The sequence below is a fragment of the Prunus mume genome, linkage group LG8, assembly GCF_029339155.1.
Source record: "Prunus mume cultivar Tortuosa linkage group LG8, ASM2933915v1, whole genome shotgun sequence".
Classification (NCBI taxonomy): Eukaryota; Viridiplantae; Streptophyta; class Magnoliopsida; order Rosales; family Rosaceae; genus Prunus; species Prunus mume.
The window spans coordinates 10,918,350-10,937,281 of NC_142705.1; the positions used below are offsets into that span (position 1 = coordinate 10,918,350).

General features: G+C 35.2%; 3 protein-coding genes across 6 annotated transcripts; 1 reads left to right on the plus strand and 2 right to left on the minus strand.

Annotated features, from left to right (window-relative positions):
- Nucleotides 1-1,476: 1,476 nt before the first annotated feature.
- OFP15 (ovate family protein 15) lies at nt 1,477-2,592 on the plus strand. Its single transcript, XM_008245252.2, has one exon. The coding sequence runs from the start codon at nt 1,656-1,658 to the stop codon at nt 2,511-2,513; it is 858 nt and encodes a 285-aa protein (XP_008243474.2). The 5' UTR covers nt 1,477-1,655; the 3' UTR covers nt 2,514-2,592.
- Nucleotides 2,593-11,052: 8,460 nt separating this feature from the next.
- On the minus strand, nt 11,053-11,997 carry LOC103341713 (Ovate family protein). The gene has a single exon (XM_008245251.2). It carries the CDS (start codon nt 11,784-11,786, stop codon nt 11,229-11,231), a length of 558 nt encoding a protein of 185 aa, XP_008243473.1. The 5' UTR covers nt 11,787-11,997; the 3' UTR covers nt 11,053-11,228.
- A 349-nt stretch (nt 11,998-12,346) lies between these two features.
- Nucleotides 12,347-17,652, minus strand: LOC103341712 (alpha/beta-Hydrolases superfamily protein). Of its 4 annotated transcripts, none has more exons than XM_008245248.3 (13): nt 17,519-17,652; nt 17,209-17,317; nt 17,047-17,120; nt 16,882-16,953; nt 16,755-16,783; nt 15,634-15,684; nt 15,083-15,133; nt 14,237-14,296; nt 14,058-14,140; nt 13,545-13,692; nt 13,250-13,300; nt 12,882-12,986; nt 12,347-12,710 (listed from the first exon to the last, which is right to left on the minus strand). In XM_008245248.3, exons 2-13 carry the CDS (start codon nt 17,283-17,285, stop codon nt 12,567-12,569), a joined length of 945 nt encoding a protein of 314 aa, XP_008243470.2. In that variant the 5' UTR covers nt 17,286-17,317; nt 17,519-17,652; the 3' UTR covers nt 12,347-12,566. The 4 variants fall into 4 exon arrangements, with proteins under 4 accessions (XP_008243470.2, XP_008243469.2, XP_008243471.3 ...); XM_008245247.2 differs by having other exon boundaries at nt 17,209-17,307; nt 17,519-17,649; XM_008245249.3 differs by having other exon boundaries at nt 17,209-17,289; nt 17,519-17,592.
- Between the last annotated feature and the right edge of the window lie 1,280 nt (nt 17,653-18,932).

The following is an 18,932-nucleotide window of genomic DNA, read 5'->3' on the forward strand; positions in this document are numbered from 1 at the left end:
TATCATGCAGAAGAATTGTATAAAATACAAAAATTTCCTAGCCGCCAATTTCCCATATTAGCAGAAGCCAGCCAAAGAGACCTAAAATCTCATTTAAGCAAAATCTTTTCTTGATATTATTGTGATCTACGTGCCTTAAAGTTAATTTTTCTTAAACCAAGAGGAAAGAGAAAATACTGTGGATAGATTATTTTTCTTTCGTTTTCTTCACAATTTTTATTTTATTTTTTTAACTTCAGTTTCCGTCCAAATGCTTTTTCTTTAGGGAAGAAAAAAAAAGCAGATGAAGTGTTGATCTGAAAGATCTCACAACTAAGATTGCCCATTGTGCTCCTACAAAACATACAATACAACAAGAGAGAATATCACAAGTGTATTGTGCATATAAAAATAAATTCTATAATCCTTCGAGAATTCATTAGCTTCAAATTTGGATGAGATTACCAGCCAGATGTCATTTTTGTCTCCACTTCGAAGATACAAAGTTATCTGAAGTAAGATTCTTATGAAAAGAGTGAAAAACGTTCATTATGAACCTCTCGCTTAAGATAGTGTAAACGTTCTCAAGAGTCAAGTCAAAATTTTGGAGATTTTTCTCGGATCTTGAAACTAAGTAGGTCATACTATGATTTTAATTTTCTATGTAGTTTGGAGAGGTTTTGTTTTAGTCCTTATAGTTTCAATTGTCGTGATTTAACTCGTATAATATATTAATTGTTGTTTGTAGTGGAAGGGTAATGGCATGTTTTTTTTTCAACAAAATTAGCCCGTGAATGTTGTGTGTGAGGTATTTTACACGTTTAAACATATATCACACATGCATAAATTTCATAATATAAATATAAAAGAAGGACGAAATGAAGCCATTGTACTAAACTTGGCAGCTCTTGGTAAATCACATTAAATCGCAACAATTGATACTATAAGAACTAAAGTAACTTCACCTAAGTTATAGAGATCAAAATCATATTTTGGCCAATAAGTTATAGAGCTAAGGGAAGGGAATACTTGCAAATATATAAATAAATAAATAAAAGTATGGGGATAATTGTTGAAATAATTATATACATTCAAACTTTTGTGAGGACATGCAATGCCATAGGTTTGAGGTATTAAAAAAAAAACTTTTTCTTTTATTTTGTGTCAATTAAAAAGACTACACGGAAATTTTTATTTTTTTTCTTCAATATAAGAGATAGTCTAAACTACAAAGAGAAAAATATTTCTCACACACACTATCAATATACTATGAGAATTTGAAATTGAAACCACTGATATGCAAAATCAATTTCTTTTTTCATCGGGCTAGATATGTTGGTAAAATACTGTTAAAGAATTAAAAGCTCTACTTAACACCAGTACTATTATATTCAATGAGCTCAACTGAAAACTTCTACTTTAAAGTTGTTTTAAATACAGAAATATATACAGAGACATATAATAGAGTAAAAGACCCCACCAGTTCCTCTCCCAATTCCAACTTCCCCTCCCCAACTCCCATTTTGTTTATATATTTTTTCCTTTGTCTCATTACTATTTTAAATAATCTTCATCCCCCTACAACCATCTCTCTGACTGGCCATTAATGCCACACTTCACAGCTCCAAAATTCATTTGAAAGTTTTGAAACCCTCATTTCTCAAAATCAGAGAGAGATGGGCAAGAAAATGAAGCTCCCTTTTCTCTCCAAGAACACAGAGGCATCAAGATATTCTTCTTCTTCTTCTTCTTCTTCTTCAACATGGCCTTGGCCTTCTTGCTCGCAACCCAGAACCCTCTCTTTCAGAAGAGGCAATGATATCTTCAAGACCATAAACTCAGCCTACTTTGACACAAGCACCACAGAAGTGATAGAAACACCAGACTCAGTCTTCACCAACTCATCTGAGTCATGTCCAAGCTTCTCCACAGCCTCTGAAGACTCAGGTTTGGATCCAGTGGAGACAGTGATCAAAGGGTTGAGGTCAGAGAGGCTCTTCTTTGAGCCTAAGGCAGGTGAAACAAGCTCTATAGTAATGGAGGAGGAGGCTAAGGGAGCAGCAGATGGTGAGGAGCTTAATATTGTTCCATTCAAGGAGAGTGTGGTTTTGTCAATGGACTCTCCAGACCCCATTGTGGATTTTAGGAAATCCATGGAGGAAATGGTGGAGGCTCATGGTTTGAAGGATTGGGATCATCTTGAAGAGCTTTTGTGTTGGTATTTGAGGGTCAATGCGAAAAGCAATCATGGGTACATTGTTGGAGCTTTTGTTGATCTCTTGGTAGGTCTAGCTTTTAGTAGTGGTTCTACTAATTGTTCTTGTTCTTGTAATATTAATTCTCCTTCTTCTCCTTTATCTAATTTTTATAACAGTACTGCTAGTACTTCTTCTTTATCATCTTCTTCTATTCCTTGTGTCTCATCAATAGAGCCTGAGGAAGAATCTGAAAGCACTCCTTGTTTGTCTTCATTGTTGGAAGCTGAGGAAGATCAGATTCATGAAGAAGTTGAAGCTTTGTCATCTTCATCTTAGGCTTAGTTAGGTGCTTTGATTCAATGGAAAATATATGTATACTAGTAGTGGAAATTATGATAGTGAAACCTTTTGATGACTCTCATGTCTCTCTCTCTCTCTCTCTCTTCCAAATTCGTGTGGAGATTGCAATCGTGTGTGGATTGCAGTTTCCATTTCCCAATGCATAGTAATAATCTAACATGGGTTATTTTCTATTTCAATACTAGAAAGTGTTGCAGCTACCATATTTATTCATTACATTTTTCACGTATTTGAGATCTATCTGTCTCACATTATACATCTCACATGATTAAAATTTAGCTACTATCCACCTACTTACGTAAGTAGATATATTTCAACTTTATAAGAGACGTGATCAACAATTTAATTTTGTTGATGTAAGTCGTAGTCTGCTATTTCAAGAAACCATTTTGGTCATACTTGGAATTAATGCAAATTGAATCTTTTAACACATGAGACAAATTAACAATTTATTTGTGGACCGTGAAGACATCATCAAATTGGTGATGAAATATACCATGAAATTTGAGGTACTCAAAATTAAGGAGCTACATAGCTTGCTTCAACGGCATTCTGTTAATATATGAAATATACTAAGCTCCATGTGGGCAGCAGCAACTTATGGCTTTTTCTCTCTCTTTTTTTTTAAAAGTATATAATAATTTGTGCAGTCCTAAAAAAACAATGTAACACAAATTTGCAGAGATGATCTTCTGCAACTGACCACACTTCAACAAGTGTAGACATTGTGATTGAGCAAACATCCACCACTATCACTGTGTGTAATCCACATGGGAGTACCAACTCTGGAACTGGAAGCAATCACGGCCGTTGATTTTGAATTGCTTGAAATGGAGGGTCATTATCAATGATAGCTACAATTCCAGCTCTGAGATTTGGCGTGGTCCTAACGCTCATTTCCTTGCACCTGCACAATTTAATCATTTATCGTCGGAACCCCAGAAAAAAAAACCCTGTTAAATTGTGTTCATTTTTGTTTGTTGAGAACATGAACATGGTTTTGAGAGTCACTTAAGTACAAGTTTAAGAAGAGAAAAAACAAGCCACCTGCAATTGCCATATTCAGCTTTCTGGTCTCCAAAATAATTTCAGATAGATAATTTTGCTTGCTCTCCTATTTTTTCTCTTTTTTTGGGGGACCTTATCATCATATCCCTGCGGCTGCCCATATAATAATTTGAATTTCTCTCTTCTGCACATTTGCTAGGTGTTGTAGGAAAAAACAAGAAGATGATGACATATATTCTTAGGGTGATATAGTAGAATGTCAGTATTTTTTCAGTGGTGTAAAGGAACAGCTAACCCAATCCTATGTCTTCTCCATACTGGTTTTTGGTTGTTATGTGCATGTCTTATTAGTGCAATCTTCAAGTGACAATCTAATGGTTGCTATTTATATATAGCACAGTACCAAATAAGGAAGGAGTAGCTACAAAACTGTTATCTGCGCAATTGTATAATTTGAACCGTTAATTACGCAGTTAGACTCTTGTTTGAATGTGTGATTCATTGTGATAGTATTTTTCATAACATAACATGTCATTGTCTCGTACTAGAGAGTTATTCCTATATCAAATGTAAGTTTTACTTTAATTACTGGAAGGAAAATCAAAGAACACATACATAAACATAGAGCTCTAAAATATTCCCAATAGACTAACCAAAAGACAGATTATGATATAATAAACAAAAATCTTTAGACTCAACTTAGTTGGCTTCTTTTAAAGGGGAAATAGATACACCATTTAGTATAATATGGAGAAATTAACTTTAAACAAAGCCAATATTGGCTCTTAATTTGGAGAAAGAACTTTCACGCTACATAATGTTATTGTGACGATCTCTAAAATTAATTTGGTATTATTACATAAACATTTTAAATATATAACAATGCGTAATTGACTTGGAATATCACCACAGTGACATTCCATATATGTAAGTAAATTTCTCCCCTTTATCTTGAACTACCTCCAACTGAAATTTTTTTGAATTACCTTATCATGAAACAAAATAAAGGCGAAGGAAGAAAAAAGAAAAGGAAAAATAAAGTTAAACTTAAAAGCAGTAAATAGGTGGAAAATTAGTCAACGTTCCATGGTTCGAGAGTCTTTTGGCTCAGCATAGATGCCTCTTCAATCTCTGAGGCAAGATTCTTGCCCAAGCGGCGAAGCTTCTAAACCTCATGCCACTCAATTATTTTAATAGCTCACCTCGACAAGCAATGGCAGATAATGTGCTTAATTTAATCATTTAGGATGATTGATTACATTAGCAAATTAAGTTTTATACTAATACGGCCATCGCTACATATATATATATATATATATATCTGTCTCGGTGCAATCATATGTACCACCAACCATGTCATCTTTTTTGTTTTTCTTTTCTTTGAATTGTGATGAGGCAAAAGTCCTTAGACCATATTGAAAAGAAAAAAAAAGTTAAAAGAAATAAGAATTTCCACCAGTTCAAAATTAGAGGTGAAAAAGTTATATATATATAATCTTTTAAAAAACTTTAGTATAAAGATATGAATGGAAAATTTCATTAATCCGATAAAAATTTGAGCTAGATGGAATTGGTTTCTCAAGTTTTTGTCGTCGAGTTATTTACACTAATATCCCTTGAGTTTTTTTTATTTTCACAAAACCCCCTGAATATTTTTTTTTATTTTTACATAAATCTAAATATTTTAACTTTCTCTTCTCTCTGACAATGACATTTGAATTATAATCTTGTTTTCTTAGGGTGCCATCAGCCATGTGATATCCATAAAGAGAGTCAAGTAAGTGGATGTCATGGCAATCACCATACAAAAATAAAATAAGTGCTTGGCTTTTTAAATAAAAATAAATAAATAAGTGAATGGCAATGATTTAGGTCAAAATAAATCAAGGGTGCCACAAGACTACATCAGCAAATAGGTCTCACTTGTTTTAGACTGTGCTTGGCTACACTCGATCAGACTACTGTTCCAGACAAAGAAACAAACACCCTGCAGGCTATAACTTGTCAAATTTGGAGGAAATCAATAATAACACATGCTTCCCTAGAACTAATTAATGCTTAGTTTGGTAATTAGTGAGATAATTACCCAACCCTAAGCAACAAGGAGACCCTCGTTTTCGGAGAAAAAAAATTAATTTACACGAAAATTGTGATGAGAAAAAGAGTATTGAAGTTGGTGTCTGCTGTCTTCATTTCAACTCGAGCTTTGTGTGGTTTTTTGCATTGATTGTGCTTCATGGGTCAAGACAAGACGCCCATATGCATATCCCACATTTCACTCTTGGCATTTTTTCTTCTCCTAGGGATGAAAGCAGTCTATCACATAATGTTTTTTTTTAGTGGTAACAATTTTAAGATCTCAATCATGAATTGTTCTTTCCCTTTATTACTAGAGAATCCCCATAAAAACAATGGATGATGGTTCTGTTTTTAATTACTATAAGAAATGTGTTCTTACGAAATTTTCGACAATTTAAATTAAAGAATTCACCCTTTTCAATAGATTGGCGATTAAAATACGCCCATATTTTTACTTCTTATCAGATAGTCTGACATGTTATATTGAGAAAAGTTGGCAACATAATGTGCGTGCCTAAAAGAAACAAGTTTACCTTGAAAACTTGATAGTAATTTTATATTGGAGTGACACCATCTGCTTTCAAATGCATGGTAGTTTCGTGTTTGAAGGACCAGTCATTGAAGTCTATTTAAGGCCACCTTAAATGGGAGCAGGATGTGATAGAGAAGAGGCTTATTTATACCAACCACCAACTACGGCCCATATCAATCAATCCATTCGGTGCATGGCTTGACAGCCATTTGCATTTAATTGGGCTTTTTCGACTTTGACATAAAGAAACTTGTAATGCTTTGTCCCATAAACTCCCCCTGACACCAACAGAGCTCCAAACAGGGATTCGATTAGGACCATTACTCACTTGAATCATGACGTTTCATTAAGTTCATGCAGACAGATCATTGAAACCCTAAACACACTATGCTTGGTAAAGGAGAAAAAAGCAACCATGAAACTGGTTGGATGGGAAAGAAGTTACCTCTTTACCAAAAACAAAAGCCAAGAAAGAGGGGATAAATAATCTATGGGATCCCAAGTTCTTTTTTCCCAAGATTTTGAAAGGATTGGAACTAGGAAGATAGAAAAAACCAACATAATGAAACAAAAAGTTAGATAAAAGTAAAACTAGATTGTGGGATTTTACTTGGAATATGAATGAAGAGATACATAGTGAACACATATTTTATTCAACTAGTAATATTTGGATTTTTGTAGCTTGATTGAAAATGAAGAGAGGCTTCTCACATCTCTATCATTCTAGGAAAGGGATATGTTCGATCGGGCCCAAGCTTAAGTGGCACCAATTAAGCTTTCAATCAATAGGTTTAGAGAAATTATAGGCATGAATTAGGTCAATTGGCCAACGGTAGTATCTCTGCCTCCTTGCATCCGAGTTCAATCCCAACACACACAAAAAGCTTAGCGGAACGTGCCATTTGAGCAGTTGAAAATCTTCCAACTTCTACAGTTAGAATAGCAAACTGGTATGCCCGCACTTGTGATCTGTGTTCCAGATATTGAGCCAAAGGACAGCCAAACACTTAATCCACAACCTGGTAGGGTTTTTAAGTTACAAGAGTCACTAATAATTGGAATTCAGCCTTCCTAAAGTGACTTAGAAAACCCCAAAATGTCCCAGAAGCAAAGATTAGAAATTAAACTTTCCAAGAGAGGTCAACTTAGGGGCAAGCCTTTAAGGAACAAGATTGGAGCAATGGCGTTTCTCAGATTGAAGAGAGGCGACCTGTCATGTCAATCCCATTATCTTCCCCCTTCCTCATGGTTCCCACTATGTACCACTTTACGTGTCAGTCTCACATTTTGATGCCTCAAATCAAAATGTTTCAACACTCTATTGGTCTTGAAAAGTGCCGAAAGGGATTCATATAATTGCCATATCCAGTTAGAAATTAGGGTACTTGGTTCCACACAAAGTTGAAGGGATGTTGTTTGTCTATGTTTTAGGATACTAAAATTAAGTTAGCACTGTTGGCCATGTTTTCTTTGATCATTCCAGAGCTTTCCAAAAAATTTACTTATTCACTTCTAGCTTAATTTACTTATGCATCTTTTCTTTTTTAATTTCACAACTGTTGTACTTGATATTTAAATTCAAACCTCCGTCGAGTGGGGTTACTACAGTGGTTGTGGCCCTCCCTCTTCTCCCCTGCTTGGCATGATGAAACCCATGGTTTCTTTCCTTCCAATGTAACCAAAGAAATTCAGACCTACCTCTAACAAGTATATAGACCACAGCCAGTTACAAACTAATACATTCAAGAGAGTGTAATATTATTCAGAACTCATTTTCACTCACTTTGTTTATTCAATTTTAACTCTGCTGGAAATACATGCCCTCTTAAATTCTACATTAACCATCATCTTCCATCTCTTTCACACAGCAATTTCAATATTGCAGCTGCATCATCAATGTAAGAATTGAATGTGGTCTACTTTGAGAAGGGTAAGTCAAATCTATATGCTGAGGAGGGAATCTTGATGCTAGTGGAAATACTTAAGATATGAAGCAATCCATCATGACTCTGTCCAGCTCTCTCTCCCCTTAAATCCTCATTATGAACAATTAAATTGAATTCATTTGTTTGTAGCAATTTACAATTCTTGTGCCAAGTAAATTGTAGCATCATTAAATCAAGAGTCTGTTTCAATAACTACTCATACACATAAAGTCAATCTTATCAGATCTTTTATTTATTTTCCCTTGAGAGTGGGGAACATCTTTCATGATCGACTTTCTCTGGCCCGGAGAGAAGATATATAATATTATTGCCTCAACTGGAAATCTAACTTGGCTTTGATAGAATGGTTAGAGATAGAGAGGCACACAAGCAACTGTAATTGACACTCCAAAGCATAACCAAGTTGGATCTTTGTGCCTTTTTGTTGTTTGGTGTGGTGATCTGGGTATACATTGTTGTTAGAAATAGAGTCAAGTGGGTCTTCATCATCGTGGCTTATCCATCCCTATTTGATGGAGAAGAACTTACATACACGGAAATATCACTACAGCGATATTTTAAATCAATGACATATTGTTGTACGTTTTCACTCTCATATAATAATTCAATACTAATTTAAGTTATTGTCATAGTAGCATCCTCCTCGTTACATATAAATTCTTCTTGTACCGATGATTTAATTCATAAACGTCTAATTAGTTTCAAGGCTTATTTACTGTAATGCCCCCTGGAACTTTGGTCAAATCTCACTTTATTCCCTGAAAGTTAAAATGATCTAGAGTACCTCCTTGACCAAGGCTTGGTGGTTCACTTTGCCCCCCACTGTTAACGCTGTTAAAAATTATGTTAAAAATACTGATGTGGCACAAATATGACCCACTTTTTTGTTGAAATATATGTCACCTAAGTGCCACATGTAAAAATAATAATAAAATATTTTATTTAAAAATTTTAACAAATAAAAAAATTACATTACTTCTTTCTTCTCTCCCTTCTTTTCCTATCTCCACCTGAGTCCCGACCTCCTCCCCTCGCTCTAACCAACTTAGCCGCCCCAAAACCCTCAAAACCACTCCTTCCAAAAGGCGCTGGAGCACACCGACTCGCTACTGTGAATGGACTAGTACAGGAGGATGAAGAAGCATGTGGCGTTTGTAAGAGCGACAGGGGACAATGTTTTCAACACGATCATATGCAGGGGCAGAGCTAGAATTGTAAAATTGTGGGGGCCGAAGTTAAAAATACAAGTATTCAACACACCTAAGTATTCAATAATTACATATTTAGAACTAAATATTTCTAATTGAGTCATGTCTAATTTGTTTTAGAGAAAATTTTAACTTAATTAATAAATTATTTATTACAAATTCTATATATTATATATAATATAATAGAGAAGGGATAAAAATATGGGGGGGCCAAGGCCACTCCAGGTCTAGGAGTGGCTCCGCCACTGATCATATGGGACACGGTGGTCAACCCCTGGTTTGAACGAAAGAGTGGGTCATATTTGTGCCACATCAATATTTTTAACAGAATTTTTAACAGAGTTAACAGTGGGGGGTAAAGTGAACCACTAAATCTTGGTCAAGGGAATATTCTGGGTCAATTTAACTTTTAGAGAGTAAAGTGAAATTTGACCATAATTTCAAAGGACACTACAGCAAATAAGTCTTAATTTCAAAACCATCCTGAGTAAAGGAGTGTAAATTCTAGAAATATAACTTGGCAGAAGAGGAGAGGAGAAAACATGTCAGAGCAGGCCAGATGAGACAGAGAGAGATCGAAGCCAACTTGCAAGTGTGATTATTAATAATAACATAGAGGCAGCCAAAATATAATGAGCCTTGGAAAATGTAAGATGTCAGATATAGAGATTTCTATTCTCATCTCTCCTCCTCCATATAAAAAATCTTAAACCAACTGTCTTTCACCACCTCCAAACTCTTGTCTAATAATTATAATCCAAATCCCAATGCCTATCTTTCACCCCCCAACAATGCTCATTTCTTGAAACTTGGCCATTGTTTTGACCAACCCAACTTACACTCCTAGGGACAATACATCAAGTCTTCTTTGCCTTGAGCTCTTCTCAAATCCTAAGTCCACTCTAATTAAAACTTACAATCAGCCACTTGCCATATTTAGGGCTGATTTTTGACGGATCGAATTGGAATTGGGAGATTCTAATTCCAATAATAAAAATTTAGAATAAAAATTCTATTCCAATTTTGTTTCATAAAATTTCAAATTTTCAAAATTTCAATATCCATTCTAACTCGGAATTTTCAGAATTTGTGGAAAATTTTGAAACTTACATATTTTGATTTTGATTTTTTTTGAAAAATTTCAAAAACTAGTTCAAAATTATAAACATGCACAACCATTGAAAGATTAAAATTGACTCAAAATTGAAAACTCATATTATATTAAAATTGACTCAAAATTGAAAACTCATATTTTAAGCTTGAAAACTATTATATGCTATTACTTATTGAATGTTGCTATCCTTTATAAAATAATTTTTCTATATCTATTTGGTCATCAAATTATATTTAGTTCAACAAGAAATTAGTAATTGTGCATAGTCTAAGCTTGAAACCCCAATATATTTTGGAATTCGAAATCTCTAGATACATTCCAATTTCAATCCATTTTTTATCAGAATTTTTGAATGTCGGAATTGATTTGGACTTGCCAAAATAAAAAACTTTCATACGAAATCGGATTTTCCAATCCAACTTGCACCCTTAGCCATATTGCACCATTTTTCAACCACATCAGCCGACAAATTCCACTCAAAACTAAAAGATAACCACACTTTAAATGATGTAAAATTTCATATGTGCCACTAAAATATGCTCTATCTGCTTCTTCGTTTTGGTACTCTTTTTTTGGGTCAAATATTATTTTGTACTCTAGGGAAGTGACGAAAAAGAAGAAGACAAAGTAAAAAGCAATAATCCATACGACTGAATCATGGAAATCTTTCTTTACATTACATGCACCACAATCTTACAAGACCTACATTAATGGCTTGAGGGAATCACATTGTCTTCTATATAAGGGATCTCAACATGATATTTGTAGTGGGAACTCCAATGCCATTGCACGTGCATCAGCTATCTAGTAGTCACGTGACTTGCGAGGAAAATGCAGCATCGTTGAACCAGACGACCTCACTGTGAAAACAGCATTCCAGATCTCAGTGAAAACTCTGATAATAATTCCATGGTTGCAAGGTGCGTTGAGCTGCAAGAAACAGTTGAGAAGCTCTCTGAGATCATCTTTTGCGTATATTTCGTTTTCCAGTATCATTTGGAGCATCGAGTGTCGAAAATCCAAGTAAGGATCGCCTGAGTCTTTCTCCACGGCCACACTCTCGTTGCCAATTCTCCCAAAACCTTGGACGGCTCTTGCGCTCTTTGGCTTGACCTCTGTGTCCAAAAATGGAGCATAGTCTGTGTTTGGAGAGAATGTGGTGGCGTTGTTGTTGGCTTTGTAGACTTTGTTGCATGAGCTTGAAGATGAAGAGAAATTGTTATGGTGGTGGTACTTTTGTTTTTGGGTTGTGGTGGGTTTTGGCTTTGGATGGAATATGTGGAAGAGTTTTGGTTTTCTGCAGTTGCTGCAACCTATGTCCACTGTAACTTTGTTCAGGAGCTTTCTTCTGGTTGTAGGCATTGTGAGAGAGAGAGAGAGAGAGAGAGAGAGAGAGAGAAGGGTTGAGTTGCTGAAGGAGTGAGGGTGGTGTGTGAGGGAGTTGGGATGAGGGATTTGACTAATTTGGATTGGGGGGGAGGAGGGGTGACTCTATAAAGTCTGCACGTGAACTCCTGAAGGGTCCCTAAAGGTCCCTACATGCTACCACGACTGCTCTGTCAGTTTATTTCAGGACAGCTTCATCTCCACCGCACAATTTGATGCCAAAAGAAGAACATCAAGATTTGTCATTGATTTGCTGTCTCCCAGTCATCATGATCTTTATCGATATTAATTTTTTATTAATATATAAGTGATAATTTAAATTATTTTAAATTAACCTAATTTATAAGGAGAGAGACAAATTTGAGTGTACTAGCTCACTATCTTAACCAACTAACTTAACACATATCTACGATAGTCACTGCTCATTTGCATAATTAATTGAACCATTCATCATACATATTCCTTATTAAAGTTCAATGCAAAGTCTAAATTCACAATCTAACAACGTAGCATTTTGAAACTACATCGCTAATATATTAGTAAATGAGGTATAAATAATTTTATTTTTAAAGGTACGCAGAAATGCTAAAGTCTACAAGCAGGCAGCTTAAACCAATTTGTAGTATCTAGACTCTAGTATAACTAACCAAGCAACAATTAAGTGTACTGTACACTCTTTTATTGACTTATTATGCATCCAATTGCAAGTCTAATCTCTGCATCCTAAAGAGGAACATGGTGGGCCGGGCCAGGTAATTACTGTGATGCTTTTTGATTCTTGATCAACTTTGCTACATGCTCGGCAACCCACAATGAACCGGCCTCAGTACAACAAAAACCATGATCAGTGAGGCCCTCTCTTTCAATTGATAGAGCAGCATCTGGAACCTGCTTGGAAATCTGGGACCACAGAAACACCAAGTAAATCTAGATAGTCAAATTGGAAAAATGTCAAAAGCAGAAGTGAAAGAATGGCCAAAACCAAATTGCAACACACTCAACTGCATGAAGAACTACAATAACAATTCCGAACCCAAATCAATTAAAAATTTAAGGAACTTACTAAATTACCTCTTCAAACATCTGCAGTGGACCCCAGTGATCATCATTGCCAAACAAAAATGCAATTTTGTGTTGATTTTCCCTCATGAATGCCCAATCTGGTGTTTCTGAAAGCTGACATTGAAGGCAAACGGTAAGCACGAGTATGTTTATCACAGTTCTAACTTTCCTAGATGAACAATGCAGCAATTTTGGTGTTTGCTGAAGCTGAAGAGGCAATATTTGCAAGAGAATATCATACGCTAACGACACTTCCATTTATAAAACCACATGATGGCACCCTGTGGTGGTCAATTACTACGGTTGTTTTCAAATTAATATTTGTAATCCATCAATTACAACTAACGTCTTCAATTTACAAAAAGCAAGAGTTCTACCTTTCTGAATTCTGTCATTGCCATAAAGAGGACATTTCTCATGGTATGGTACTGCAAGTATACAAATGAAATGTTGATGGAAAAGATTCAAAACAAATGTGCACATGTATGCACACACTCACGAAAAATATACGGTTTGATAGTGGTAAAATAGTTAAATCAGTAAAACATTGGTAGAGCTCCTTGATAATAAGAAATAGCATGCGCAAGAAAATAAAAGGTTGATGACTTTTCGGAAAATATTATATGACGTAAGGAGCCAACTCCATCAATCTATTACAAGACAAACCTTTACCTTTACCAAGTGAGAGCAAACAGCGTCAACTGCAGTAGCTGACCAGAACTTCCCAAGGAATGTGGTCACAATTAACCTCAACAGTCGGATAGGCAACAAACCCAAGAGCGCAACAATAAAGCTCAAGACAACACATAGAATACGGGACCTGAAACACACAATTCTGTGATTTTAATCTTTATCAATGCCTTATGTTAGATTGTCACCACTAATATGATTAAATGAGTTTATAGCAGAACCAACCATTATACATTAGGACCAAGTGAGAATTCCAAATAAAAGGTTAAAAACAATTCATTGACTGTCAGTTTTCTCAAGTGAAATCAACACAGCTTAACAGACACCAGCGCAAGTAGGCTATAAATAAAATAATGCAACCAACAAGTACCAGCTAACAGGGAAAACATGCAGTATAATAACTGTCTATTGCATGTGGATGAAGCAGAGAAGATGCCTCTAATGTATACGACATAATCAATGGTATTGTCATTCATAACAAAGTAAGAATTTTACTCTGCAATCTTCCCAATAATATACTGCTTTCTGGATTGTAGGTTTAGCGCCAAAAATGGATATAGTCCGATACAATATTTCACCTACAATTCCGAAAACTATGTCAGTGAACAGGTTTTCCATAGTCAGAAACCTACGGGTGGTAGCATAACAAATGAGTAGTTAACAAATGTTATCACCTTCTCTGGAGACCTCTTAAACATTTCGACAGATATATATGAACCAATAGAGTGCCCAACCTGCAGGAAAATAAATCTGTCTTTTATAAGAAAAAAAAAAAAAAATCAGAAACAAGAAATCCAATTTCACAATTTTCAAATTCTTTCCTGAAATCACCCTGTAGATAAGTTGGTGATCACAGCAATTATTGAGATCACCACCTGTAAAACGACTCAAGAACACAAAGACAATAATGGTATACTGACAATTCTAGTTCAAAACCAGGAAATGCTGACAGATTTTCATCACCCAACATTGATCGAAGATGAAAATCACTCATATAGAATGATTATCAAATTCCTTTACTTGTTTTCTACGTAGGAGAAACACAATATGGATAACACCAGCATGCAAAAACCAGAGGAAGAGAGGGCACTCCATCATAATTCTATTATGCAGAAACTTCAGAACATAGTTACGTATGTTCATGAGAAGAAAAAAAAATCTATTCTCCATAAACAGTTGAACCAAAAAAGAAACTAAACAAAGAGAAAAGTTTGTGTACTGACACTGGGAAATGCTTTGTATATTGACACTTTAACAAGAAGACACATGGAAGTAGTTCCATGCTTATGGGTAGTTAGTGTGTTAAGTAATATTCTATGTCTATTCACCGATAAAGGTTAGTGGATACAGCATTGCTGACAAGAATTGATACAGAACTCAAATGCAAGAGATACCTAACTTGGTCCCACAATCGTAAGGTCATTTTGGAACAGATGTTGCACTTATATGCCCCTCTTCTACACACAGCAGACATCACAGTGAAAATAAAGACACAAATTGGACATAGAAAACTATCCCACCAGTAATATAGGAACTTCATTATTTTGCAATTCCTGTTTGATGACGTCCATCTGCAAAAACATGAATTTAATTGGAAGTCAGAACCATATTTGACACTCATTATACTTTTTTGTTCTTTTGCCAGAGCCACTCTAATATAACTAATAAGTTTCAATATAGAAAAATTGGTGTACACGTGCCATTAGGAAAATACTGGAAATGGGGAAAATAGAATAGTGCTCTAATAGAAATCTATGAATAAAGGTCAGTTCTGGAAGTCAAAGTTGAATTTTGTAGTAAATAGAATGCTTGGAATGAGATTAAAAATTATTTCAGAACCTCAATTCAGTAATTTGGGTATTGATTCCACAATTCTGTCATTATTGAGACATTGCCCAGATACCAGTAGATCAATTAACAAGACATTTGATTATGAAGGCAACAGCATTCAACATGCTTCCCTCCATTATACAGGACATTAAACCACCAACTTGAAGATGTACAACAGATCTCAGTTCACTCTTATCCAGCCAACAATTTTCTCAGAAACAATACATCAAGCAGATTATACCTTATGATTTATTTGTTCTTGTAATGAGAACAACCTTCCATGCTCCCAGCTCTACAAAGAAGAGAATATCGTATAAAAATCATGACCATGCCACAAATCACCGAAGCAAAGTGTCAAACAAGAAATAATATACTGGATGCTTCTTACGCCAATATATATATATATATATATATATATGTATGTCTCTGTGTGTGTGTGTGTATTCTATCTAATTTTTCAAACACAGAAAACCATTTCTTCATATGAAGGACCATAAAAAGATCATGTATCTTATAATATTAATTGATAGGAAGTCATGAAAATAGTTCTCAAACTAAAACAAAAAGGAAAATCCTAGACTTGCAAGAACTTTACCACATATATAATGAAAGGTAAAAATATAGACTTGAATGCATTATTAGTTGGTATTAATCTTACAACCGACCTTGAAATTATAATCTTTCAGATTCAGAAGCATCAGAACTTAGGCCCATCAGATGCCCACCCAGCCTTTTATCCTATCCAAGCATATAGCATTCTGAGTTCTTCCTTTTAAAACTTAACTGATTCCTAGAACCATTGTTGTCAAACACATATAAACACTCCTGCTCAGTTTGCCTTAGATTTTATCTCCAAGAAAAGGACAAAAAGACCTTGTTAGTGGCTTTTGGTTCATTACGTCTGTGATCTGTCCAAAGTTATTACCTTTAACGAAACAAACATCAAGTTGGTTCACCTAATGCACTCCAACTAATGAAGTACTTTCATTTACAGATACTTTGAAGCTCAGGAGACTGCAATAATTTCCAAGAATTGTCTAAAATGTAGTTTTTCGTTTTCTTCATCCCATAAGTTTTTAACATATTGCTAATTGGCCAAAAGAAACCTTAGTAAAGCTACTCAGGAGGATTAGCCACACAAAACCAGGGTACACTTTAATTTATTTTCATGAAACTCCCGTAAGCTTTACAATGGCCAGGAAACAGAACATAACCGTGATCAATTCTAAAGACTGATTGGCTGGTTGCAAAGAAAAGCAGAGTACAATACTGACAATCATAAGCAACAAAGGGCAAGAAGTGGAAATTTATGGAAAGTGTAATACTACTACGGCCTAACCTTGTATAAGCAAAATGTAATACCTTTTTTGTTTGAGATATATGCCCAACAGCTGATGATATGCACAAAATTGCAAAAATAATTAGCATAAATATTACAATTTCCAAAACAGTTAACCAAAACAATACAAAATAAACACCCAAGTCTTGCCTGTCACAGACGCAGTTCCACCCAGCAGCTCATATAGTGACTCCAAAAACTCTTTATAGAATAAAACAACACCTACAATACCAACAGCCCAAATCACAATTCTCACAATTGAATGAGTGACAGAAAGAAAGACACACCTAAACACCCAAAAACGCACAAACCCACCTGGATTTCCAGGGATAACTACAACATGCAATGTTGGATCGTCAGCTCGAATCTCCAGTATTTCAGTAGCGTAACTGAGCAAGACATCAAACAAAAAGAACCCATGTAAAAATAATCGCCATTATAACAAAGCATAAAGGATTTGAAAGCAAAAGCAAGCACCTTGACACATTGCATAAACGAAATGTTGCGCGCCTCTTCACTTGAATCACTTCACATTCTGAACTGTCCTGGCCCATTTCTCTGCTCGCACAATACAATCTACACCTTGCTAAGTATCAGAATATAACTATCAGAATATCAATGTATCATACTGCTGGCTAAGTACCTAACTCCCTAACTCTACGAAACTATGAAAGTTAGTACTTCCAGGTGTCTTTCTAGCCTAGCTTCCTAAGTGGGTAGGTAGCTATTTAATTTTAATTAAGTTCATGCTACGAAGTACAGAAAGGTGAGGGAAATGGAAAAATACCTTGAACGGGAAGAGACTGAAAAGGGTCGGGCAATGGAAGGAAAGAGCCGGAGGAGCATTTCTCTGTATTTCGGTATTTTGTTGCTTACTTATATGCTTTGGAAGTTTTTAATTATTATTTGTTTCTATTTTTTTTGGGTCAAATTTAATTTCAACATAATCTCTTTTACTTTATGACATCTTCCAAAATTGCAGAACATGTTAAAACACTATATTATTCATTTCTACATCCTCAATTATAAAGGTAGGTTAAACATACTCATTGTTTATACCAAAATGAGCAGCCAATAAACATCTGACACGTGGACCAAGCTGGAGCTATGGGAGCCTTCGGCATCTAGCTTCGGCATCTTGTCTACCGATCGCTCTATTAAGGCAACCTTGACATCTGGGACACGTGGCAGTCTCACAATCAATGTCCACAGTCCCACATCGAAACTCTAAACAAAATGCACACCTCCCAAGGCCTATAAAAGAGGACAACCATCCCAGTTTGGAGGTAATCAATCAGAACTAACGGCATACGCCTATTGATCTGTAGTTCAAACTTACTAAATCCGTACTTACTTAAGCATCGGAAGCCTTCGGCCGGTATCACACCGGTATCTAGGATTTACCGAGCGTTTGCTATCTTACTGGTATAACTTACTACCGAGGCCATAGCATACCGAAGGTAACGAAATCACTAAGTTACGCGGGAAAGTGCAGAACCATTTTTCTGCGTCAACACTCATAATTAGCGTTACGCTAGCATAGTTAAAAGAGCTATAAGTTGGGATACATTGCTAGTATTTTTACTCTTTAAAGTAGATTAACACTTTTATTAACGATTTATACATTGTCAACTATAAAGTTAATAAATAAGAAAGGATACACTTAGTGAACGTTTAGCAAGTCGGGTAACTAAAAGTCTAAAATATAGTATTTCTTAATTATTGTTGGGACGAATAGGCTAGAGAAGTATGGGTTAAAAAGCCATATACGTTCCTATGTTGTGAACCATAAAAAATTTCACATATTTCATCAGTTCTAACAACATATAGTAAATAGGATTCTACTACCATAATGTATCTCCTTACAACATCCTTGTACTCTATTTTTTTGGTCGAAAACATACTAGTACTTTAACTCCTTAAAGTGGGTTGAGCTACAACCTACCTCAGCCAAAGTTTGGGTCATCATTAGTGCCTGCTTAAATACATCCTCTCATCTAACATCCTGTTACATTAATTAATCAACTATAAACAAACTATTATATAGTTATGAGACTGATCACCCATAGTGTGTGTTTGATAACAAGATAAGATAGTTTGGGTTTTTCTTTTTTATTTTGTTGAGCCCGTGTTTATTTTTCAGGAGAGAGATCAAGTTGCACACATCAACTTGAGGTCCTGTGTTCGAATCTATCCTTACT